The sequence below is a fragment of the Malaclemys terrapin genome, chromosome 1 (assembly GCF_027887155.1).
Source record: "Malaclemys terrapin pileata isolate rMalTer1 chromosome 1, rMalTer1.hap1, whole genome shotgun sequence".
Classification (NCBI taxonomy): Eukaryota; Metazoa; Chordata; order Testudines; family Emydidae; genus Malaclemys; species Malaclemys terrapin.
This window is the reverse complement of record NC_071505.1, coordinates 53,162,977-53,187,026: the sequence shown is the minus strand read 5'-3', so window position 1 is coordinate 53,187,026 and position 24,050 is coordinate 53,162,977. Positions and strand designations below refer to the sequence as shown.

Sequence of the window (24,050 nt, the reverse complement as noted above, 5' to 3'; positions counted from 1 at the left end):
TAATCTTTATTGTGGTTTTTTTTCATCCTCCATTAAGATGATTAAAAATCTTACTTGCTATGGGCACACCATTTGTTAGCCAGCTAATATTAGGTTTGGGGTTGCCATTAGCTCTGCAGATCAGGGTTCCGTCCTCTCCAGGAGACAACACAAGGTTTCTAGGTGCTGTGATCCAGTATGGAGCAGCTTTGGTCAGGAAAGAAAACACAACAATCATCAATGTTACAAGTCTCCATTCAGAAGGTCAGTACAGTAGCTATAACTGGAAAAAATGCTGATTTTTATATCTGAATAATTTACTGGTAATATCATGTTTTGATTAGCTCAGGTTACAAGTGATACAAGCCATTAGGTTGTTAAATAGATGGACAATAAATCATAAAGAATGCATAGCTATCTACGTTAAAATTTTCAAGTAAACAAAATGTGATTCTTAACTGAATGGAAGTAAATTCAATTAATACACATCAGTGGATTTAATCCTAATGTGTATTTCTAAAGACAGCAAAAGATAACAGACTCTGGCTTCTGTAAAAGGATTAGTACGGTAGCCTTTCTAATAAGTTTTGAGGCGTCTCTGGTCCTCAGGCCACCCATAGAAGAGGAAGAGAGGGACTGATAATAGGTGAAGAGAAAAGTGCGAGCGACTCAGGCGGGTGGGGGAGGAGAAACAGATTTAGGGTGAAAACCTGGCTCCACTGAATCAATGCAAAAACTCCCAGTGATTTTAACGGGGTCAAAATTGAATCCTGGTTGGCTGACAAACACAGAGAAAGAGAGAGACAAAATGGACAAGAGATGATTTCCTTATAAGAAAAATAACTTCTATATGCCTATCAGCAGATTCTTTGCAGTAAGTCTATGCAAAAAGCATATTTGTCACATTTTGTATAAAAATAAATAAATAAATAATGCATTTGTATTAGTGGACACAGAGACATGGAGAATTTATCTTTTTATTTTTAAAAAGGAAGTGGATGATATCCATAGAACCATCATGAACCAAACAAAGTCAACATCAATGTAAACTGGTGTCAAGAGTTGTGCACAAACACTAGCAGCTTACTTAAAAGAAGTGACTGATTTGCCACTGAGGAATAATCAACTCTCATTAGCTAATTCAAACAAAAGCCCTCAGGCACACTTCAAATACTAACATATTTGAAGTGTCTTTAATCCGAGGGCTGTAATACCACTGGACAGATAAAACTTAGTAAAAATTAGCTTGGTAGAACCAGAAGAAGGGGCTATGAAAAAAGAAAGAGAAGATGGGAAGGGGAGAAAAGGGAAAAGAGAAGGAGAATGGGGATGGGAGGCAGAGGAGGATGAAGAGAAGGAAAAGAGAAATGAAGAGAGAAGGACGAGGAGTAGGAGAAGGGAAAGGAGCAGTAGAGGAAGTGGGGGAGCAGTCTCTTATGATGCTGAAAGAAAGCCTAGACTAAATTTACCACAGGTACCAGTTAGTATTGTATTAATGGAATTCTTTCTAAGGCAGGAGTTCTCAAACTGGGGGTCATGACCCCCAGGGGTCAGCCTCCACCCCAAACCCTGCTTTGCATCCAGCATTTATAATGGTGTTAAATATATAAAAAAGTGTTTTTAATTTATAAGGGGGGGGTCACACTGAGAGGCTTGCTATTTGAAAGGGGTCACCAGTACAAAAGTTTGAGAACCACTGTTCTAAGAGATAGCTTCAATTTAGCACCACAGAGCTGTTTGGCAAAAAACCACCATCACTAACATGAGGCCATCATAAAAATTAAAGACTAGACATGGTAAAGTCTGTCTTGTGGGAAACCTCAGTCAATTTAATGACTATTTTTACTCAGTTTCTTTTACACGTATTCATCCTTGTAGATATTTACTGTAATATATTTTCCTGATAAAATACATTACTATATAACCTTGCATTGGGATGCTGACATTGCAAAATTTGGGATTATTTTAGCATTACCTTTGACAGTTACTGTAATGGTATGGTGAGTGGAACCTAATGGATTTCTTGCTACACATTTGTATTTTCCAGAATCAGCTTCAGAAACCTCTATGATTTTGAGAGTTTTCTTAAAATTTTCAAAAAATGTTCTGTTGATGGGCAGTTCTCCACCTTCTTTAATCCAGCGGATAACTGGTGTGGGTCTGGAGAAAGAAAAACACGGAGGAGATTAAAGAGCTGGGGAAAAAGCGAGGTTAAGAGTTCAATCCATTAATTTTTCTTGTTTGTATTGTAAAGATAATTATTGTCCTGAGAACTTTGACCTGGGTTTTTGGGGATATCCAACAAATCTGGAAAATGTTCCAATGTTACTCTGTCATTTCCAGTAAATCGTAGAGTCATTAACATCAACAAACTTCCTTGATTTAATAATTACAGAATACATTTTTTTAATCAATTGCAATTTACAATCCTTAATGACTCTAATAAAAGATTCAAATACATATGTGAATGTTCTTTATCTAAGCTATGATTATTTATTTGTGGTGGCAATTTGATGTTCATATTACTTTAGAAGAAGAATTTACTCACCTTGTAATGATGGTTCTTCAAGATGTGTCTCCCTATGGGTGCTCCACAGGGGGTGTGCTCACGTCCCTGCACTGCTGATCAGAGAACTTTGGCAGCAGTCTCCATTAGGTCCGCACATGCACGGTCTCCCCTCATGCCCTGCCTTGAGGCTAACCAGTGCACACGGGCTAACCCACCTCAGTTCCTTCTCTACTGCAGAGTCATTGACAAGAACTCCAAAGTAGAGGGGAGGAGGATGGGTTGTGGAGCACCCATAGGGACACACATCTCGAAGAACCATCATTACTGCACTGTTGTTCTTCTTCTTTGAGTGGTGTCCCTATGGGTACGCCACTGTAAGTGACACCTGAGCAGTATTCCTGCTGGAGGGTTGGGGCTTCGGAGTCGGGTCAGTTACAGATGACAGTACTGTGGAGCCGAAGATGGTATCGGAGGACAGAATCCCCAGTGATTGCATAGTGTTCTGTGAAAATAAACTGACGGCCACATCACTGCTCTACAGATCTCTGAGATAGGGACATTCTTGAAGAAGGTGACGAATGAAGAGATCGACCTCATGGCGTACGCACAAATAGTATCTGGAGATGTCATGTTGCAAATCTTTGTCTAATGCAGCCTGAGACCGACTTAGAGAGTCTCTAGGCTGATATTGCTGAGCCTTGGAGATTTCTGCAATAGAGAGGAACAACTTCGGGGGCTTCACAAAAGACTTTGTTCTATCCAGGTAAAAGGCTAGGGCCCTCCTGACATCTAGTGTGTGTAATATAGCCTTCCTATTGTCACAATGAGGCTTAGAGTAAAAAGTCGGGAGGTGAATCATTTGGTTCACATGGAATGGGGAAGTTACCTTAAGGATGAATTTTGGGTGTGGCCTGAGTGTAACTTCATCCTGAAAGAATATCGTGTAGGGGGAATGTGCCATCTGAGCCGCTATTTCTCTTATCCTCCTAGCCAAAGTGATTGCTATCAGGAAGGTCATCTTCACTGACAGGCATGTAAGCGAACAGGTGGTCCTGAGTTCGAAGGGAAGTCTAATCAGGCCTTTCAATATGAGGTTTAGGTCCTATGTAGGTGCAGAATGTCGGGGTTGTGGAAAAAGGTTAACTATGCCCTTGAGGAATCGTTTAGTGGGTGGTGTGATAGCACTGAGTACCCTTCTACTTGTTTGTTGGTGGAAAACTGCTATAGCCACTAGGAGGACCCTGAGCAGAGATATTTACTTTTTTTTTTTTTTTTTTTTTTTTTTAAAGAGTCAGTACATAATGTAAGATGTTTGGAAAGGTCATGTATGTTGGGGAGATTTGTTGGGAATTGTACCAAATCCGAAACCTGGACCACTTCTGCAGGTAAGTATGGTGTGTTGAGGACTTTCTACTGTGTAGTAATGCCTCTTGTATCTCCATCGAATAGGAGTCCTCTGTGTGTTGAAACCATGAAGCAGCCAAGCTTTGAGGCAAAGAATCTCCAGGTTGGGATGTAGAGTGCATCCTTCATTCTGTGAGAGGAGGTATAGAGTGTATCGGAGAGAGACTGGTGGGCATGTCATGAGTTGTGACAGGTAAGGTGTAGTGGGGAGGCTGCCCCACTCCAGGAAAAAATGGGTTAAAGAAGGCCAGAGAGGCTGCGCAGATGGGCAGTCAATAAGAAAGGGCCTGTGGGCAGTCAATCAGGACCTATATAAAGGCTGCAGCACAGAGGGAGATCAGTCTCCCCCTAACCAGCAAGGGAGGAGGACTGGCTCCTCGTAGAAGGAGCGGCACCCTGCTGAGCACTTCAGAGCACTGCTGGGCAGGGTAGCAGGGCAGCAGGAGCTCTGGCTGACTCTGCCAGACTACAAGCTTTCAAACAAGGGCTGAATGGGTGCTATGGCTACGGGGAAGTGGCCCAGGGAAAGCAGGCAGTGACGGGGAGTGGAGGAAGGCAGCAAGCAGCTGCTGATCAAGGGTCCCTGGGCTGGGGCCCAGAGTAGTGGGTGGTCCTGGGTCCCCTCCTCCCCCCTTACACCGCACCTTGCCACGTGGGAGCATGGCCCATGGACTGCACCTTGTCCTTGAGGTAAGGGACTAGATTTTGGGGTGGCAGGTGGCCATGAAGACAGGTGTGGTCTAGGACTACTGATATGCCCCCGGAAGGGGGGAGAATGGAGTGGTGGGCACTGCCGGAGGGCCGTGTCCTGAAGAGGGCTGTGTCCAGATAGCAACGCATGTCCTGGTGGTGGAGACAACACATCAGAGCAGACAACGGGCAAGACACCAGTCAGCAGGAGACGCTCCAAGGCTGGAAGGAGTTAATTCCCGGAGCAACCAGCAGGAGGCTCTGTGGTGGGGAGTCCTGATCCCATTACATAAGGGTACCAAGTCTGTCTCCTTCCCTTTTTAACAGAACTTTCGACAGTAGGAGTGTAGTGGGGACCTCAGGAGGTCATCTAGTCCAACCCCCTGCTTAGAGTAGGACCAATCCCCAAATAAATCATCCCAGACTGACCTTAAAAACCTCTAAGAAGGAGATTCCACCACCTCCCTAGGTAACCCATTCTAGTGCTTCACCACCCTCTTAGCGAAATTTTTTTTCCTAATATCCAACCTAAATCTCCCCGACTGCAACTTGCGACCATTACTCCTTGTTCTGTTATCTGCTACCACTGAGAACAGTCTAGATCCATCCTCTTCGGAACCCCCTTTCAGATAGTTGAAAGCAGCTATCAAATCCCCCCTCATTCTTCTCTTCTGCAGATTAAATAATTCCAGTTCCCTCAGCCTCTCCTCATAAGTCATGTGCTCCAGCCCCCTAATAATTTTTGTTGCCCTCCGCTGGACTCTTTCCAATTTTCCCCACATCCTTCTTGTACTGTGGGGCCCAAAACTGGACAGTATTTGGAGTACGGCCACTGGGGTAGTGGAACAGAGCCTGGTGGGGGTGCCCAAGGCTGGCCATACCAAGGCTATACTTAAGGAGCCTCTTGGTAGTGGGCTCTTAGGGAGCATAGGAGGAATAGTGGGAAACAGTCTCCTCTGGCTCGCTGTCTGACTCCTCACTTGAAAGTGGGGGTACATGGCAGGGTACCAGAGAATACTCCTGCCTCAATAGGAGACTCAGTCTGAAGTCCCGGTGCCAAGAAGAGAAGAGTCTGATACGTCAGATACCTGGAGGTCTCTTGAGTGCCTAAATACCGGTGCTGCTGACTGACCTGGTACCATTGGTAGTACAGAGGGCATCGGGGATCTTGCTTATATCCACTGTTCTAGTGCCAGATGGGGCATTGATGATGGTGCTGAAGGTACACTGCATACCGGCAGCGTCTTTTTACTGGAGTGTAGTTTGCTCCTATCTTTGTCAGTCATTACTGTTGACTCGGTGCCTGTGCCCATCAGGTTCTTAGGCAAGTCAACGATATCTGCTGCTCCAGATCTTCATGAGCCATGGATATTGGGCTGGAATTGTCTCGGTGTCAACGATGCCATATGTGTCGGAGATCTTTTGCAGATAGCTTGGGGCTTACTCTGGGGACTCACTGCTCTCTTTTATGATGACTTACGAGAGGGGTCCCTGGTTGAACACTTCAATACACAGTCATTTGATGTTGAGGGTTGTGTGGCGGGCATGTCTGCCAGGTGACTCTCGGCACAGGTCCGAAGATTGGAAGGCTGCTTTCATGAAGATCATTTTCTATATCAACTCTCTGTCCTTTTGAGACCTGGGTCTAAGTTACTGGCAGAGACCACACTTCTGTGGGATGTGGCCTTCCCCAAGGCATGGTATGACATGAGAGTGCTTGCCTGCCACTGAGATAGTCTCTTTGCAGGAGGTCACTTCTTGAAGCCTGGTGAATCAGGCATATCCCATTGGGGAAAAGGGTCCCCAATGAAAAAGGGGGAAAATAAAGTCTCCTTTTTTGACTGGGGTATAGAAAACAAAAAGAAAGGCTACGGCTAAGACTAAGGAGACTACTAGGAATGCTAAAGAAATTAATGATAGCAAATGGGCTGCAAATGGCACCATTTCTTGCCAGGGACTGTTGAGAAGGAACTGGGGCAGGGGGGTAGCCTCATGGTGGGGCAAGAGGAGAGACAGGACACAGGACATGTGCGGGCCTAACAGACACTGCTACCAAAGGTCTCCGGTCAGTAGTGCAGGGATGCAAGCCAGATGCAGTGGAGCACCCATAGGGACACTACTCAAAGAAAAAGATAGCTTCCAATAATATCACATATATGCAGCATCTGTCTTCTTAAACTAGGGTGACCAGATGTCCCGATTTTATAGGAACAGTCCTGATACTTGGAGCTTTTTCTTATACAGAAGCCTATTACCCCCAACCCGATTTTTCACACTTGTCATCTGGTCACCTTATATTAAGCAAACCCATAATATTTGTTGTACTTTATAAATTATACTATAGCAGGCCAGAAACCTTAAATTTTTCACATAAGAAATTTCCAAAATGAAAATCTTTGAAAATTTTCATTTCATTTTGACTTAAAATGTAATTTTATGTGTTTTTAAGCCAAATAGCAAAAATGAAATGCCATTTTAAGTTAAAACAAAAAAAAATCATGTCATAAATGTCAATTCAAAACAAAATATGTTCTTTTTGACATTTCCCATAGGAAGGTAGAAATTTTTCATCTGAATTTATATTTTCCTGTAAAAAATGTCTATTTTGACAAAACTATATTTTTCGGAGGAAAAAAATTCAACTACTGTGTATACCCAGGAATCACTTCACTGATACTGAAATTAAGGCACCTCTGGAGTGGTTTGTGACAGCTGTTTAATGACCCAACCCCATAGGAACTGTTTGGCAAAACCATCATTGACTTCAACAGGAGTTGTTAGTAGTAGACCTAGCAGCACACTGCAAATATCTGTTTTACCAGGAATATTGTATCTTACTGAAAGTGCAGGAAGAATTTAGTTAGGCCAAATGAAGTTACCTAACCCTAAATTTGGCCTGGCCAAAAAGAAATATTAACACCCGCATCTTCTGTAAAAAGTGTCACATAATTTTAACCGGGGAGGGCTTCAGTTTTAAGTCTCATCCTACAGACCACAACTGTAGCACAACTATATCACCTAACACCATTAACGGGCACTGAGTCACAGCTGACTCAGAAGGAAGAGTGATACTTATTTCTTGTAAGTCTCCCATCTGAGCACTGACCAGGCCAGATCATTCTTGCTTAGTTTGTGAGAGCTGATCAGATCACAACCGGCATTACTCTGGATAAGGACCATAGCGCCAATTCTTGGCTGTACTCCAGACATTTTGTGCCCATGGCAACCCTACCAGACAGATCTGGCTCACCTTCATCAATAGAGGGAGGATCTTCGAGTAGAACAGAGCCACAGTATTAGTTTTGATATCATCCACTCCTCGAAAGCTGGTTTAAAGGAAATGGACAGAGCAAAGGAGACATAGCAAGCCATTCCTGTGCCTCACCAAGGCCATGTCTACACTACAAACTTTGGTCAATACAAGTTACATTGCATATAGCTGCTGAAGTTTGTATATCACTTGGGCGAATGCATACTTGGCTGCTTATGTCGGTTATTGCACATACTCACCAGGAATACTTGTGTCAATGCAAAGCGTGGTGCTCCGTGAGTAGGTATACTAGTGTGCCACATGCCGCTATCCAGCACAAACCTTTTAGGAAATTTTTGCATCATGTTGTGGGATAGAAATGACTTGCTCAGGCATCTCTGGGAGACGGATCAAGTTCCCACCACTGCAGCAATGAGGTTCCTGACTGCAATGGGGCAATAGACAGCATGCCTGCCCCAATTTTGGTAGCAGCCCACCTTGCCACAATGTACAACAGAAGGGGCTACTTTTCTATGGTTATGCGAGCACTGGTGGATCATCAGGGAAGCTTCACTGATATCAGTGTGGGCTGGTCAGAGAAGGTGCCTGACGCTTGCATCTTTAAAAACACAGAACTATTCAGAGCACTGCAAGCAGGGACTTTTTTTTTTCTTGACCGGCAGATTATCATTGGTGATACTGAAATGCCAACAGCGATTCTGGGGGCCCAGCCTACTCCTTGCTCTCCTGGTTCACGAAGCTGCACACTGGCTACCCTGACAGCACCAAGGATTCAACTGCTGGCTCAGCAGGTGCAGAATGACAATTGAATGTGCTTTTGGTAGACTGAAGGGACCCTGGTGGTGTTTACTCACAAGATTGGGTCTCAGTGAGGAAAACATCCCAATGTGTCCTGCATAATATCTGTGAGGCAAAGGGGGAAAACCAGTGCCAGGGTAGAAGATGGAGGTTGAGTGGCTATCTGCTGAGTTTGAACAGCCAGACACAAGGGCCTTTACATGAGCCCATTGTGGAGCTATACAGTTGAGGAAGGATTTGAAAGAGCACTTAACTTTAACTGTGCTGAAGTGTCCTCTGGTCCTAGAGCTTTGGGTGCTGCTAAGGATTGTGTAGTGCTAGCTGTACATTTATAAGTATGACCGGATGTTTTCCTGAAGCTATGAATTAAATGGTACATGCTGTAAATCTACAAGTACTGATTACTTTGTGTATGAATTCTGCAATATGTGTTGTGAACTAATAAAGATAATTGTATTATCCAAAAATAGAACTTTATTGAGTGGGAAAAACAGTGCAGAAAAACAATTTGGGGGGAAAAACCCCTAGACAATGTAACACAAATGTTTAACATAAATTAAAGGGGTGGAACTTTAACACTGGAAAGGGAGGTAACATTTCTGTCCATTTGAGTGCACACATGCAGTCTGTTGTGGCTACACACACCAACCCTGGTTCTCACGGGTCAATGTATGTGACACTGTTCCTGATTTTTGTTGTTGTTCCCCAGCTTAGTGGTAGGGGTAGAGATGTGGCCCAGAATGCCATGTGGGGGGTGCAGGGAGTAGTGACTATAGAGTTCTCCAAGGACTACCCAGGGTGGGAAATCTTGGATTTTTGGACCTGTAGGTCAGCCAGGGACTGTAGCATTTGGGTTTGCTGCCTGAGAAGACCCATCATAGAATCACAGAAATGCAGGACTGGAAGGGACCTGGAGAGGTCATCTAGTGCAGCCCCTTGTGCTAAGGAAGGCTCAAGTAAACCTAGAACATCCCTGACAGGAGTTTGTCCAACCTGTTCTTAAAAACCTCCAATGACGGGAATTCTACAACCACCCTTGGAAGCCTATTCTAGAGCTTAACTATCCTTATAGTTAGAGAGTTTTTCCTAGTATCTAACTTAAATCTCCCTTGCTCTAGATTAAGGCCATTACGTCTTGTCCTTAACTTAAGTGGACAAGGAGAACAATTGATCACTGACCTCTTTATAACAGCCCTTAATGTATTTGAAGATTGTTATTAGGTCCCCTTCAGTGTTCTTTTCTCAAGACTAAACATGCCCAGTTTTGTTAACCTTTCCTCAGAGATCAAGTTTTTTAAACCTTTAATCATTTTGGTTGTTCTTCTCTGGAATCTTTCCAATTTGTTCACATCTTTCCTAAAGTGTGTTGCCCAGTCTTGGACACATTACTCCAGCTGAGGCCTCACCCGTGATGAGTAGAGCAGGACAATTACCTCCATTTCATACACTCCTGTTGATATACTCCAGACTGATATTAGTCCTTTTTGCAACTGCATCACACAGTTGACTCATATTCAATTTGTGATCCAATATAGCCCCTAGATCCTTTTCTGGAATACTACCACCTAAGCCAGTTATTCCCCATTTTGTAGCTGTACATTTGATTTTTCCTTTGTAATGGAAGTACTTTGCACTTATCTTTATTGAATTTCATCTTGTTGATTTCAGACCAATTCTCCAATTTGTCAAGGTTGTTTTGAATGCTAACCCTGTCCTCCACAGTGCTTGCAACTCCACCCATCTTGGTGTCATCTGCAAATTTAATAAGCATACTTTTCACTCCATTATCCAAGGCATTAATTAAAAACAGTAGTGGACCCAGGACTAAAGTCTGCGGGACCCCACTAAATAAATATGCCCTGCCAATTTCACTTTGAACCATTGATAACTACTGTTTGAATACAGTTTTTCAACGAGTTCTGCATTTGCCTTATAGTTATTTCAACTAGACAACATTTCCCTAGTTTGCTTATGATAATATAATGTGGGATTGTGTCAAAAGCCTTATTTTAATCAAGATATATTTACTGCTTTTCTTCTATCCAAAAGGCCAGTAACCCTCTCAAAGAAGGAAATTAGGTTGGTTTGGCATTCATTTTTTCTTGACCAATCCATACTAGCTATTCCTATTATACTCTAGGTGCTTACAAACTGATTGTTTAATCATTTGTTCCAGTATCTTTCCAGGGATTGAAGTTAGGCTGACTGGTCCACAGTTCCCGGGGTCCATTTTGTTCCCCTTTTTTAAAGAGAAGTATTATGTTTGCCCTTCTCTAGTCCTCTGGGACCTGATCTGTCCTCCAAGAGGTCTTGAAGATAACAATTAATAGTTCTGAGGTTGCTTCAGCTAATTCCTTAAATACCCTAGGATGAATTTCATCAGGCCCTGTTGACTTGAAACCATCTAACTTATCTAAATATTCTTTATCGTGTTCTTTTCTCTATTTTGGGTTGTGTTCCTTCTCTCTTCTTGTTAATATCAATTGTGTTGAGTATCTGGTCACCATTAATCTTTTAGTGAAGACTGAAGTAAAATAGGCATAAAACACCACAGCCCCTGATGTTATCAGTTATTAGCTCTCCTTCCCTGCTAAGTAGAGGATCTACACTTTCCTTTATCTTTTTCTTGTTCCTAATATATTTAAAAAACCTCTTCTTACTGCCTTTTATGTCCCTTGCTGGATGTAACTCATTTTGTGCCTTAGCTTTTCTGATTTTGTCCCTATATGCTTGTGCTATTATTTTGTACTCCTTCTTATTCATCCACGTTTTCACTTTTTGTAAGATTCCCTTTTGATTTTCATGTCATTAAAGAGCTCCTGATCGAGCCATTATGGCTTCTTACTATTCTCCCTATCTTTCACATTGGAATACTGTAATTGGCAGTTGTGCCTTTAATACTGTTTCCTTGAGAAATTGCCAGCTGTCCTGAATTCCTTTATCCTTTAGCTTTTCTTCCCCAGGAACCTTACCTACTAGTTCTCTAAGTTTGTTAAACTGCTTTTTTGAAGTCCATTGTCCTTACTCTGCTGATCTTGCTCCCCTTTCCTTAGAATCCTTCAGGAGCACAACCAGTTCCTCCACTTTCTGAAACAAAAACTTGTCGCCAGTACATTCCTAAAACTTAGAGTCATAGAGTTGAGAGCCAGAAGAGACCACTAGATCATCTAATTGAGCTCATGTCTATCACAGGCCACCAACATCACTTAGTACCCACACTCCAAACCCAACATTCAAAATGAGACCAAAGTATTACAACCCACAGGAGACTAGACTACTATGAGCCACAGGCAGAGAATAGGAGGGACCAAGGGGCACCAGTACTTGAGGCCCCACAATGGCAAGGAAATGGTTAAATGCGATATACCCAGACAATCCTGGCAAGTGACCCACACCCACATGCTGTAGAGGGAGACGAAAACCCCACAAGGTCACTGTTAAACTGACCTGAGGGAAAATTCATTCTCTACACCACATATGGCGGTCAGCGAGACCCTGAGCATGTGAGCAAGAATAAGCCAGCAAAGCACCTGAGAGAGAGAGAATGCACTGTGCCACTTCAGAGCCCTGCCCTACCCTACTCAATGCCCCATCTCCAGCCATGGCCATCCCTGATGCTTTAGAGGAAGAAGATTAAAAAAAACCCTCCTTGAATATGTTGGATAGGGGGATCTTCCAGACCCCTGCTGGTGGCTGTCTGAACCCTGAAGCATGAGCTTTAGGAACTTAAGAGATAAATTGGAAATGAACCCCAGGACTGTAGAACCCTGCCTCCCATCATACAATTATACTTATTGGACATTATGTCCTGATACATTTCCCTTTCCTTGTCCTGCTGGGATTCCTGGGCCTTTCCCCTGTCCTCTTTCCGTCTCCATGCTGTCAGTCATACTGGCCCTCCAAGCCCTTTGTTCATAGTCTGATGCAGCACTGGTTCGTAGGATCTCTCTGAACATGTCTTCTTTCTCCTCCTCCTCGGGGTCAAGCATTCTGGGGATGTGGAGGGGGCACCCCTCAAAGCAATCATAGCAGAAGCTGCTGATAAAAACTGAGATGTACCAATGGATTTACAGTCACAAAAGAAAGGGAAAGATAAGTTTCTAAATTCCCTTTCCTCAATCCCATAAACAATTTTAATAAGAAATGCATATTGACACTTCAGCTTTAGAGCGCCTTGGCACAGCCCCAGCCATGGTGAATATGGCCTGCCAGGGGGAAGGATTTTCTGATACTTGAAGCAATAACATTTCAGTCCCTATTCCATGGGTACTGAGTACAGGGCAATGGCACTGAATATCACTGCTCTACAGCCAAAATGCTTCTGAAATAAATGTAGTCAAACTTTACTAATTCTGGGTCACTCAGAACGAAAATGATGCTTAAAATTGTTGACTGGCTCTAGTTTTCAAGATATTGGGTCAATATATACGACCCTTGATTTGGGAATGGCGGAGGATAAGTGAGTTATAAAGGGAAGGGATCTCAATTTAAACCAGAAATGACTAAAATACATCTTTGACTGGATCTATGAATAAATCTATGACTGGGTTTGGACCGTACTTGCTTTATAGGCAAAACAATGAATGATGCAATCTGAAGCTGGTATTGCGTCATACATGATATGAATTGCGTCATGTTATTCCTAGAAGTCATGGATGAGGCAATCATAACGAAGCTTACATCACTCTGCTGAACAAATTGCCCTATATCAGCTCTAGAAATCACACAGTATCATGCTCTCTTATTTGTCAGTGTTTGATATGGCAAAGGGACACATTTCTGTTTAGCCAAAGTGAGCAGAGATGCCTCGTACTTGTGTGAACAGTGCAGATAACTTCTGCTATGTTTGTGGCGAAGTGACTTTTGCATCACAAAAGCGCAGTATAATCACTATGGTTAAGAAAGCCTATCACCTTTATTTTGGCTGCAAAATTGGAGATCAGGACAAGAGGTGGCCCCCACACATATGCTGCAACACTTGTGCAACAAATCTTCGCCAGTGGTTGAACAGGAAAAGGAAATCTATGCCTTTTGCAGTGCCAATGATTTGGAGAGAGCCAACAGATCATACCAGCAATTGTTACTTGTTACTTCTGCATGGTGCCTCCAGTTGGGAAAAGTGTGTCAAAGAAGAAAAAGTGGACTGTGCATTATCCAAACATTCCATCAGCTATACGCCCAGTACCCCACGGAGGAGGACTGCCGGTTCCTGATGCACCAGAATCATTCTCACACGAGGAAGAGGAAGAGGATGAAACTTCTGGTCCTGAACCATCAATGTCACAGGACCCACATTTTCTCCCATCCCCCACCTCTGAACCACACCTCATAACACAAGGCGAACTGAATGACCTTGTCAGGGATTTGGAACTACCCAAGAGTAAGGCAGAGCTGTTGGGCTCCAGACTACAGCAGTGGAATCTCCTGGCAGGTGATGTTAGGGTTTCCATGTTTCGTGACCGTCAAAAGGATCTTGTCCCATTCTTCTTCATGGAAGGTGATCTTGTAGCCTGCAACAACATCCATGGTGTGATGGCAGCCCTCAACATCATTCACGATCCAGATGAGTGGAGACTGTTTATTGATTCATCGAAGACGAGTCTTAAAGCTGTTTTACTGCATAATGGCAATGTTTTGCCATCAATTCCCGTTGGTCATGCAGTCCATATGAAGGAAACCTATGACAACATGAAACAACTTTTGAGGTGCATAAACTATGACCAACATCAGTGGCAGCTTTGTGGCGATTTGAAGGTTGTTGCTCTCTTGCTTGGTCTGCAGACTGGATACACAAAGTACTGCTGTTTTCTCTGCGAATGGGATAGTCATGCAAGAGATTCCCACTACATCAAGAAAGATTGGCCACTCCGACAGTCATTGGAGCCTGGGAGGAAAAGCGTTCAGCATCCACCACTTGTTGAATCAAGGAAGATTTTGTTACCACCCTTACACATCAAGCTGGGTCTGATGAAGAACTTTGTCAAGGCCATTGACAAAACACAAGCAGCTTTCAAGTACCTCCGTGGAAAATTTCCAAGGTTAAGTGAAGCTAAGATAAAGGAAGGTGTCTTTGTTGGTCCTCAGATTCGTGAACTTCTTCGAGATGATGCATTTGACCATGCACTGCGTGGCAAGGAAAAGACAGCATGGAAAGCCTTCCAGTTAGTGGCAAGTAATCTGTTTGTAGATGTCCATGTTTCTACGGCTGGTCCATAGCTGTGCTTGCACAGCCTCTTCTCCCCACAGGGCCAGGAGATTCAATACCTCCTGCCCACTCCAGGTAACAGTGCATGGAGCCAACACAGTAACTTGGATACAACAAGGATGAGCTGATAGGTGTATTGCAAAGGTGGGCAATCAGGAAGAGACATTTCAAAAAACATCCAGAGAGTTTTAAAGGAGGGGTAGGGGAGTGGCTTGCCATCTCTGTGACCCCTGGGCAGTAGAGTTTACAACTGTAACCAGACCAGTCACTGCCACATGGAATGGGGCATTGTGGGACAGCTGCTGGAGGTCTGTTAGGGTTGACACAGGTCACACATTGTCTACACCAGAGGTCGGCAACCTATTGCATGTGTGCCAAAGGTGGCATGCAAGCTCATTTACCATGGCACGCTGCTTCCGGACTGGGGTCCTGGCCGCCAGCCCTGCTCAGCCTGCTGTCAGCCTGGATGGACGGAACCCCAGGCCGGCAGCAGGTTGAGCGGGGCTGGTGGCTGGGACCCCGGCTGGCAGGGGCCGGCGGACAGAACCCCAGACCGGCAGCGGGCTGAGCGGGTCCCGCTTTATAGGCTCGGGTCCCAGCTGCCGGCCCTGCTCAGCCCACTGCCAGTCTCGGGTTCCATCTGCTGGCCACTGTAAATGTAAAATGTATTACTGGCATGCGAAACCTTAAATTACAGCGAATAAATGAAGACTTGGCATACCACTTCTGAAAGGTTGCTGACCCCTGGTTTACACTCACACTGTCAACCTCAGTAGGTCAACTAGGGCTCCCTACTGTTCAGGGAGGTAGTTTTACTTCTTCACTGTAGCAGAACACTTACATTATCCAGAAATAAATTTGAGCATAGTTACATGAACAAATAGGTTGACACAAGGTGACTTACGTTGACCTAACTTCGTAGTGTAGACCAGGCCTAAATGTGCTTGGGCTGAACCCATCGCAGAGCAGCCCCTGTATTCGGGGAGGCCAACCACCCCTTCTTTTCAGATGCACTCAGTGCAGTTGAAGTTCTGGGCCCAAGTCTAAAATATCAGATGATCTGTAGTGTATTGAGATTTTGAAATGCTAATAGCAAATTGTTTGTTTTAACACCACATCTGAGCTGACCAAAGTTATGGAAATATATTTAAAAATGTTTAAATGTAAAAAATTATATTTGTTTCTCCAGTAGAATGTCACATCTCAAATATAAATAATTCAAGGCAGATATCAATTTAGAAATCTAGTATCCAAAATTATATACAGTAAGATGTGCTCTCAGTAATGATGTGTTAACTAGAAGAACCTAATTTACAACAGCTTAACAGAGCAGAATTTGGCTCCACATGCACTGTTATCTACTAATAAAAAAACACCATGAAATTAGACAAGAGAGAAAAATGCATGATGACACAATGTACTTGGTTAATATTTCAAAATTTTACCCCATTTTGATGCATGTACTTTACGCTAACATGGGCCACTGACCGTTTTTTGATCTTGGGGAACCACAGAAGTCTCAACAAGTGATAGACTGTTTCTAGTTCTGCACCAAATCAGTTATGTACCCTTCTCTGCCAATTGCTTATTAAGAGTTAAAAGCAGATGTGTTAGGTAAAATTCATTTATCAAATTGGTAGACTCATTGATAAAAGTATTATTTTGTGATTTACTATGCACACAGGTACCAGTGGGGGCCACCAAACACTATATTAAAGAAGCATAAATACATACCAATTAACAAATTAATTTACAAAGAAAAGCCAGAGATAGGAATAGAATGTGGTCCTAAGGTTTCCCACATAAGTGATTTGCCAGCTATTGTCAGTAGATGAAGATCAAGTCAGCAGGTTCTTACTTGTCTCTGTAGTTTCGGAGAGTTTAGTTCTCATAAATGTGAGGGAACACGAGCATTGGCTTGATTCAGGCATGCAGAGGGAACATAAACTCTTCCCTACACCTCTGCAGATGCATCCCAAGTGTAGCCTGAAGCACCCATGCTATTCTACTATCTGGCCTCTCTTGTACATAAACAATCAATACTACTGAGTTTGTGCCGCAGTTTTGTGATGTGTAAAGATTGGCCAGCATAATAAGGGTTGTTTCATTTATGTCCTAAACATGTTTTTAATCTATAAGTATCCAAATATATGTGTCATGTTTTGAAAACAAACACCTCGGTTTTTAGTTTCTATCTGCTTGTCTCTGTGCATCTAACAACATCTATCATTATGACATCTAGCATTATGCTATGAGTACTTTCTACGGCACTGATGTTCTTTCTGAAATATTTCTCAGTATTTCTACCTTTGTATTTAAAGAACATTTTGATTGAAAAAGCAACTCACAATCCTTCTGCAATGCACTCCAGCAAAAGTACATTTCCCCTTAGTTCCACTTTATTACTTGTACTCCCCAACGGAGTTAAAAGAGTTGGTCGTCTCTCTGTCAATGGCTTGGCTGATTAAAAAAAAATTAGAATAATGAAAACCATCAGAAAGATATTTTTCAAACATATTTCCCAACCCAGCAAAAATCCATCTGCTTCCAAAACATATGAATACTGACAGTAAATATATTTATAGTCAGGTATGATGATAGCATATACATTAATATTAAAATGAGGGCTCAGTTTCATGCATATGGGCATTCCAGAATTTAGCACAGGAGTTTTTCTGTGTATTGTTCATTTAATTCAAAAATCCTTTTGTAAGAATTTGCAGAGCTACAAAGGGTTAGGGTTCTACTCAGCATACTAGAATCCTATCTGGACATAAGAAACATTGTAATGTTGGACACATACATTAAAAAGAGCCAACCTGTTTGATATTGTACTTGCATAGGCCCTGATTCTGCAATGTGATGGGTTCATACGGACCCTTACATCTGTGCAGAGCCCCACACACTTCAATTAGGCTTTGCAAAGGTGCAAGAATCATATTGCAGGTTCTGCATAGGTGCAGGAATCATATTCAACATCTGATGTTTTCTGTACTTCCACTAACACCACAAATAAGACACAGAAAAAAACTGAATCAAATTAAACCTGTTGTATTCAAAAACATAATGAGAGTGACAAGATATATTGCAGTTTAAAATATGCTTTGCTCAGAATCTTCCAGTCCACAAAGGACTTTTCTCATAAACCTCAGCCATGTCTTGTCCCTTTAAGACATAATTTTAATTTGAATGTTTCGGCAAACCTGAACTATATGATCAAGTGTTTTCTCCACAATAATAAAAATTAAATAACATGGCCAATATATAGACATAAATCTAAACCCAAATTTATACACAGATTACTATATCTGTTCTAAAATCTTTGGAACTTCTTGATTTAATTCAAAGTCTATTACAGTATTTCATAACTCCATTTAAAAATATTAATGATACAGAAATCGGATCAGACTGTTTTCTCGAAATAAACATTATAAAAATACTCCAGTATTCTACTATAATAGCTTAAAACACGGTAGTCTGCTGTGGTATTTTTTTTATATGGGCAGCAATATAAAGATGTATATGCCTTGTTTATCTGGACATAGGATTTATTGCTAAATTAAGTCATAAAGAACACATTAACATAATTTTAGGATGTACATAGAGCATCTCAAATGCTGCTATATGAAATGTGCCTCTTCAGAAGGAAAAGAGACAGAGAAAGGGGAACATAGAAAAAGGCCACTCTACAATAAACAATCTGCCCATTTCAAGCACTGCAAAAACCCACTCAAGGCTGTGAAAAATCCTGGCAAATTGACTTCTGCAGCCTTGTGTCATTGAATGGATTTTTAATGACTGTACTCGATATGTCATTCTATTTGCAGGTCATTATTACCCTATTGCATAAATCCCACCCTTATGGTTTGCTCTCTAACTAAATTTAAATTTTATGTAGACAATTAAAAGTTGTCATGCTCCTGAGATATTTTAGTTTTCAGTAATTGAGGATTAGTGTCTATAGAACCTCAGTTATGGAAAAGGCCTCAAGATAAATACAATAAAATAATAATATATTTTTACCTATTTTCTATCCATCACATAGAATGTAAAATTGTGGGGCCAGATCCTCAGCTGATGTAAATTTGTGTACCTCCATCAAAGTCAACTGAGCTAAGCAGATTTATACCAGTTGAGGATATGGCCCACAATGTAGAAAAACAGACCATTCAACACAGACTGAATTAAAGTTAATTAAAACAAAAATATCCAGAATTTTGTTTCTCTTAAGTTAATTTTACAAATACATTTAAAAGTATTAGACTTTAGTTCAGTCTAGTTTTACATTTATGAAACAGATTAAAAATGAATGGTATATTAAGTAAATTATTAAATATTAAGAGCATCTGTTAAAATATTTAAAGCTACTATTAATGCTTATGATATAGCATGTAATATTGACTAGTCCCAGTGATAATGAACGTTTCCACTTACCAATTAAATTAGAGGAAAAACATAAATGAACAGCATAATACAGAAGCAATTAGACAAATAATCTGTAAAATCTGCCAGTGTGACTGGATTCATTTGCTGTAAAAGCTGAGATTTTTGTTGTGTGTCATATTTTTGACATTACATCAAAATTATTTAAGTATTTTTAAAGGATCACACTGTGCCGTCCCTTTATAAAGTGTATATTATCACCAGTACTAATGGATATACTTATTAGAAATTGGAAAGGGGAGTCAAAGGTAAGTAGCCATGGAGGTGAAGTTAGTTAACTAAATTCTACTATGAAAGAGGGAATACCAGTGGGGATCACCATAACTCACCACCATAAAAATCAGTGTCACTCAAATTAGCAGATATAGTTTCATTCAATGAATCCACTGAAATAAACAGAATATCATGAAGAATGCATACAAGTGGGGTAAATCAGATCACTGGGCATCAAACGTGAATCTCTATGGCCAAGTCGATTTAACAATACAAGCAGAAAGCAATATGTTATTGCAGCTGTCTGCTGATTAATTCATTTGAACAGTCATGATCATTATGAACTGGTGTACACACATAGGATTGCCAATTCAAATTCAGTATTTATCATACTATAATTTTTAAATAAGTAAAATGTTACAAAATATAGGTGATCTGAGTGAGATATTATTGAAAAGGAAAAATGCAGTATTTAACGTAAAACTTCAAAGGTGAACATGGAAAATAAAACAGCATGTATTATTTAGGACAGCTCATGTTTTTGCGAAGTATTTATAAAGAAAACTGGATATTAATATTTTAAAGTTGTATAGAATTATTTCTTATTTATTGTGATGAAGATTACAATTTCTCTGTCACATACAACTACTTAATTGTAGGCCAGCAAGTGAAAAATCTAGATAAATACAATATAAATGTATAATTAAGAAAAATAATACTTACTTGAAAACACCTTCACAGAAATAGGTTGCTTCTGCTGTATAGTCTGAGTGTGATTAAATCTCGCATAACAAATATAGTCCTCACGAGTGTCCTCTGGTTTTACATTAGAAAAATAAAGGTCTCCATTTAGACCTTGGGAAACTCTTTCATTTTGAGGCAGCCTTTGGAAAGCTAAGTAAAAACAAGGACACATTTATTTTCATTGTAATACATAAAGAAATACATTAGTGATCTGTGGACCCCAGATGTGACCTACCTTCTGCCTTTTGTAATGTCTCATCTCTTTGTAAGTGCTCTCAGCTGCTTCCTTATCTCCCCTCAAAAATACGTCAGCAAATATAAAACCACAAGACACATGCAGACAGCCCCAACCCTCTTTGCACATACTGCTCATGAGCAGCCTCTCTGCTGGCATGGCCCTTCCTGTTCTGTGGAACTGTGACGAGGAGAGACTGGATTTTATCCTCACTGAGTAACTACACTGTCTGCTGCAATTTTTCATAAGTAATTACAAATTACTTAGAACAGTAATAAAAATGGTCAAGAAATATGTTATTTATGCAGATTTAATATAAACTTACAATTATCCATCCAAAATATTATAGGTGGTGGTAAGCCAACTGGAGGGCTGCAGTGAAGTACTAGAGGATCACCTTCTCTGACATGTTTTGGTTCTACTTTTTCTTTAGTCCACAAGGGGGATCCTGTAGAAGATAATTTTCACATTCATAAACACTCTGGATTGATAAAGTTCCAGAACCCCACGAAAGAACGATATATGTAACATAATTTAAAAGGAATGGTCTTCTGACATTTACTGTACACGGATTATAACTTCTACTTCTGAGTAGTTGTGTTGTCTTTGGAAAAAAGAAAGGTTTCATTATATTGTTATTTATACGTTTTAGAGAATCATTGCTTTATTCTAAATAATCAAACAGAAAGGGATTCTTCTGGGTAATCACTAACATTTAACAAGTTTGATTCTGGATAATGTAGAAAAGCAATGTATACAATTAGAAAAAACAAAGTCAGACTGTTCTAAAATGGCATTACATGTGGAGAGATTTAACAAAGACTATGGTAAAAATAAGAGGAGCTCAAGAAAATACATTTGCGCTGAAGAGCTGTGATGTTTGAAAAGTACAACAATATAATACCACAATAAATTTTAAGATTTGGGGACAGGAGGGATGTGTGTGTTTGTCTCAATATACTCCATGTTAGGTGTTTGTTTAATTAAAAAAAAAAAAAGTAATTACTTTGCAAGAACAGTTTTTTTTTTTTAAAAGTACTCCACATCAAAGAAATATGTTAAAGATTTACAATTCTTTTTTTCTAATTGTAATGTTTTATACACCGTCCAATTTTAAACATGACAAATGAGTCAGACATACTGAAAACCAGGAAAACATATTGGGTGTTTAACTTACTAAGGAACTTTGGAGAAAATTGGCAGCTTTTCATGCAGTATAGCACTAAACCAGAATATCAGAAACTGTACAATTACCTTCTAACAAGATCGCTTTGATGATTAAAAAGATGTCTTTTTTTTTAAAGGAAAGGAAAAAAGAAAATAATTAAACCAAAAAGTTCACAATAAAACAAATAAGTACAAATGTTTCAGGTTTGATGAATTTTAGAGTTACGCTTACTGGATGGGCGTATAACAATGTTATTGGAAATTGCTGCTCCACGTTCATTCCTTGCTGTACACTGATATACTCCTTCATATGCTTCTGTCTTTCCACCATTCATAATGTTTATTACAAGGGTTCCTGAGTTTGGCTTCACTGTTACCCGTGCATCTTTATCTATATCAAAATGAGTTCCATTACGGGTCCATGAGAAACTAGAATCATAAATACAAGAATAGGAAACTAATTACTAAAGATTTGGAAAAAAACAAGAAAAATAACTTCAGAAAATCTCTTAATACCATAGAGATTTTTGTGTGTGGCATAAAAATGTGGCTTAAGAACAATATATTTGAATTATTTAATTGGGAAATGAGTAATAAACACACATGCTTTCAGATAAAAGACTTGGCTACACTTGGCTACACATTTTAAGGTCAGCAGTTTTGCTATATATTATTTATATTATTTAAAATGACAAATTATAAATTATTTATAATATGTATATTATAAAATTACACAGAAAGATTGATAAGCTAATCACAGAGAAAAAATGCTTTCTTTTTCCACTAAAGATGATACAGTGAAATCTGCTAGAATTGATATTGTTAAAGCTGCATTAGCATTTCCATTATAAACTCCATTATTCAAAGGGTTTATAACTGGCCTGTAAGAATTTGCTCTGGGCTGAAATGTGTCATATAAGGTCTCAGCAGGAGATCATGTCTCTTAATTGGTTTGTCCATTTTTTAAGTTACCAGAGTGAATAAAAAGGTAATATTGTGGATTTGATTGCTTTTCACTACTCTAATGCAAACAGTTGTGATTCTATACATTAAGTTTTGCATTTGCGTAGGCCATAACCAATCTGTTACTTTTGGTGTTACCTAAAACAACTGATGTTTTGTAAAGTAGCTGCTGAGAACGTACAGTATTACAATTCATAAAGATTTCTTTTCAGGAAAAGAAATAGATCCATAGTATGCCACTCCTACTGCTCTAAAAATGCATTCATAATATATATTCTCTTACTTCCAAAAATACATTGATACAATGCTAGGATCGTGATTATATGGCTTCACCTCATTAAGTGCTGAGCACATACAACCCCAAGTGTAGTCAGTGGGTGCTGCTGATACTCATTACCTCTCAGGATCAGACCCTTAAACATACAAAAGTCGGCCATACATTGCACATTTATATTTGATTACTAGTGAGATTTTTACATATAAATCTAAATACATGTAGTACAAGTGAAATTCAACCAACTCAGCAGGGTTCACACAGCTTAAACTGTGGTATGTCCTCCTATAGTTGAACAGTGCAGGAGATTTCTGTAATCCATGAGCACCACGAGTGGAAGGTAGATGGGGTTCAATTTTAGCTTCAGATAGATAGATGTGGAATAGGCAATGTAGGAGCCTGAACTTGGAACACCAAGATTAAAAGCATGAGTTTCCATTGCTTGAGCTAAAAAGACAGCTTGTTAGCTAGAAGCAGTAGCACACTCAGAAGCCTCAATCTATGGTTTAGTCCAGGGGTTTTCAAACTTCATTGCACTGCGACCCCCTTTTGACAACAAAAATTACTACACGACCTCAGAGAGGGGACCAAAGCCTGAGCCCACCTGAGCTCCACTGGGCCCGGAGGGTGGGGCTGGGCAAAATCCAAGCCCTGCTGCGCTGGTGGTGAGGGCCAAAGCTTGAGCCCCGTCACCCTGGATGGCGGGGGGAACAAAGCCCAAGGGCTTCAGCCCCAGGCGGGGGGCCTGTAACCTGACCCCCACCACTCAGAGCTGAAGCTGTTGGGATTTGGCCCCAGGCAGTGGGGCTCAGGCTTTGGTCCCAGGCTCCAGCAAGTCTTGCAGCCCACTTTGGGGTACTGACCCACAGTTTGAGAATCCCTGGTTTATTCAATAGCAGTGGACAAAGAGGTACATTGCATTAACCCTCTCCCTAGCAAACTTCAGAGTTCCATAGCCATGCTAATTCCCACTTGTGTCTGCAGGGATCTAACCCAGAGCCACTTGGTCTAAAAGATGAGCCTCTACTGCTTGACCTATTGGATCAAGTCAATTAGCTCAATCAAAAAACATATTTGGTCACATAGTGCCTATGAAAATAGGCATAACTAAACTCAGGTTGTCCCCATCTCATCACTTCTTCCCTCCCTTCTTCC

The 24,050-nt window shown here is 40.8% G+C and overlaps 1 protein-coding gene across 9 annotated transcripts in view; it reads right to left on the bottom strand.

The window, feature by feature from the left end:
* The window catches only part of NRCAM (neuronal cell adhesion molecule), a 299,477-nt gene that overhangs the window by 87,457 nt on the left and 187,970 nt on the right, over nucleotides 1–24,050 (bottom strand). For 7 of the 9 annotated variants that reach the window (XM_054024342.1, XM_054024363.1, XM_054024334.1 and 4 more), the window contains 7 exons: nucleotides 21,891–22,087; nucleotides 20,817–20,939; nucleotides 20,236–20,406; nucleotides 19,629–19,685; nucleotides 17,205–17,316; nucleotides 1,955–2,139; nucleotides 55–186 (listed from right to left, as the gene is read on the bottom strand). In XM_054024342.1, coding sequence (XP_053880317.1) covers nucleotides 55–186; nucleotides 1,955–2,139; nucleotides 17,205–17,316; nucleotides 19,629–19,685; nucleotides 20,236–20,406; nucleotides 20,817–20,939; nucleotides 21,891–22,087 — 977 coding nt within the window. The remainder of the gene's footprint in view (nucleotides 1–54; nucleotides 187–1,954; nucleotides 2,140–17,204; nucleotides 17,317–19,628; nucleotides 19,686–20,235; nucleotides 20,407–20,816; nucleotides 20,940–21,890; nucleotides 22,088–24,050) is intronic. The other 2 variants (XM_054024401.1, XM_054024356.1) reach the window with 1 other exon arrangement.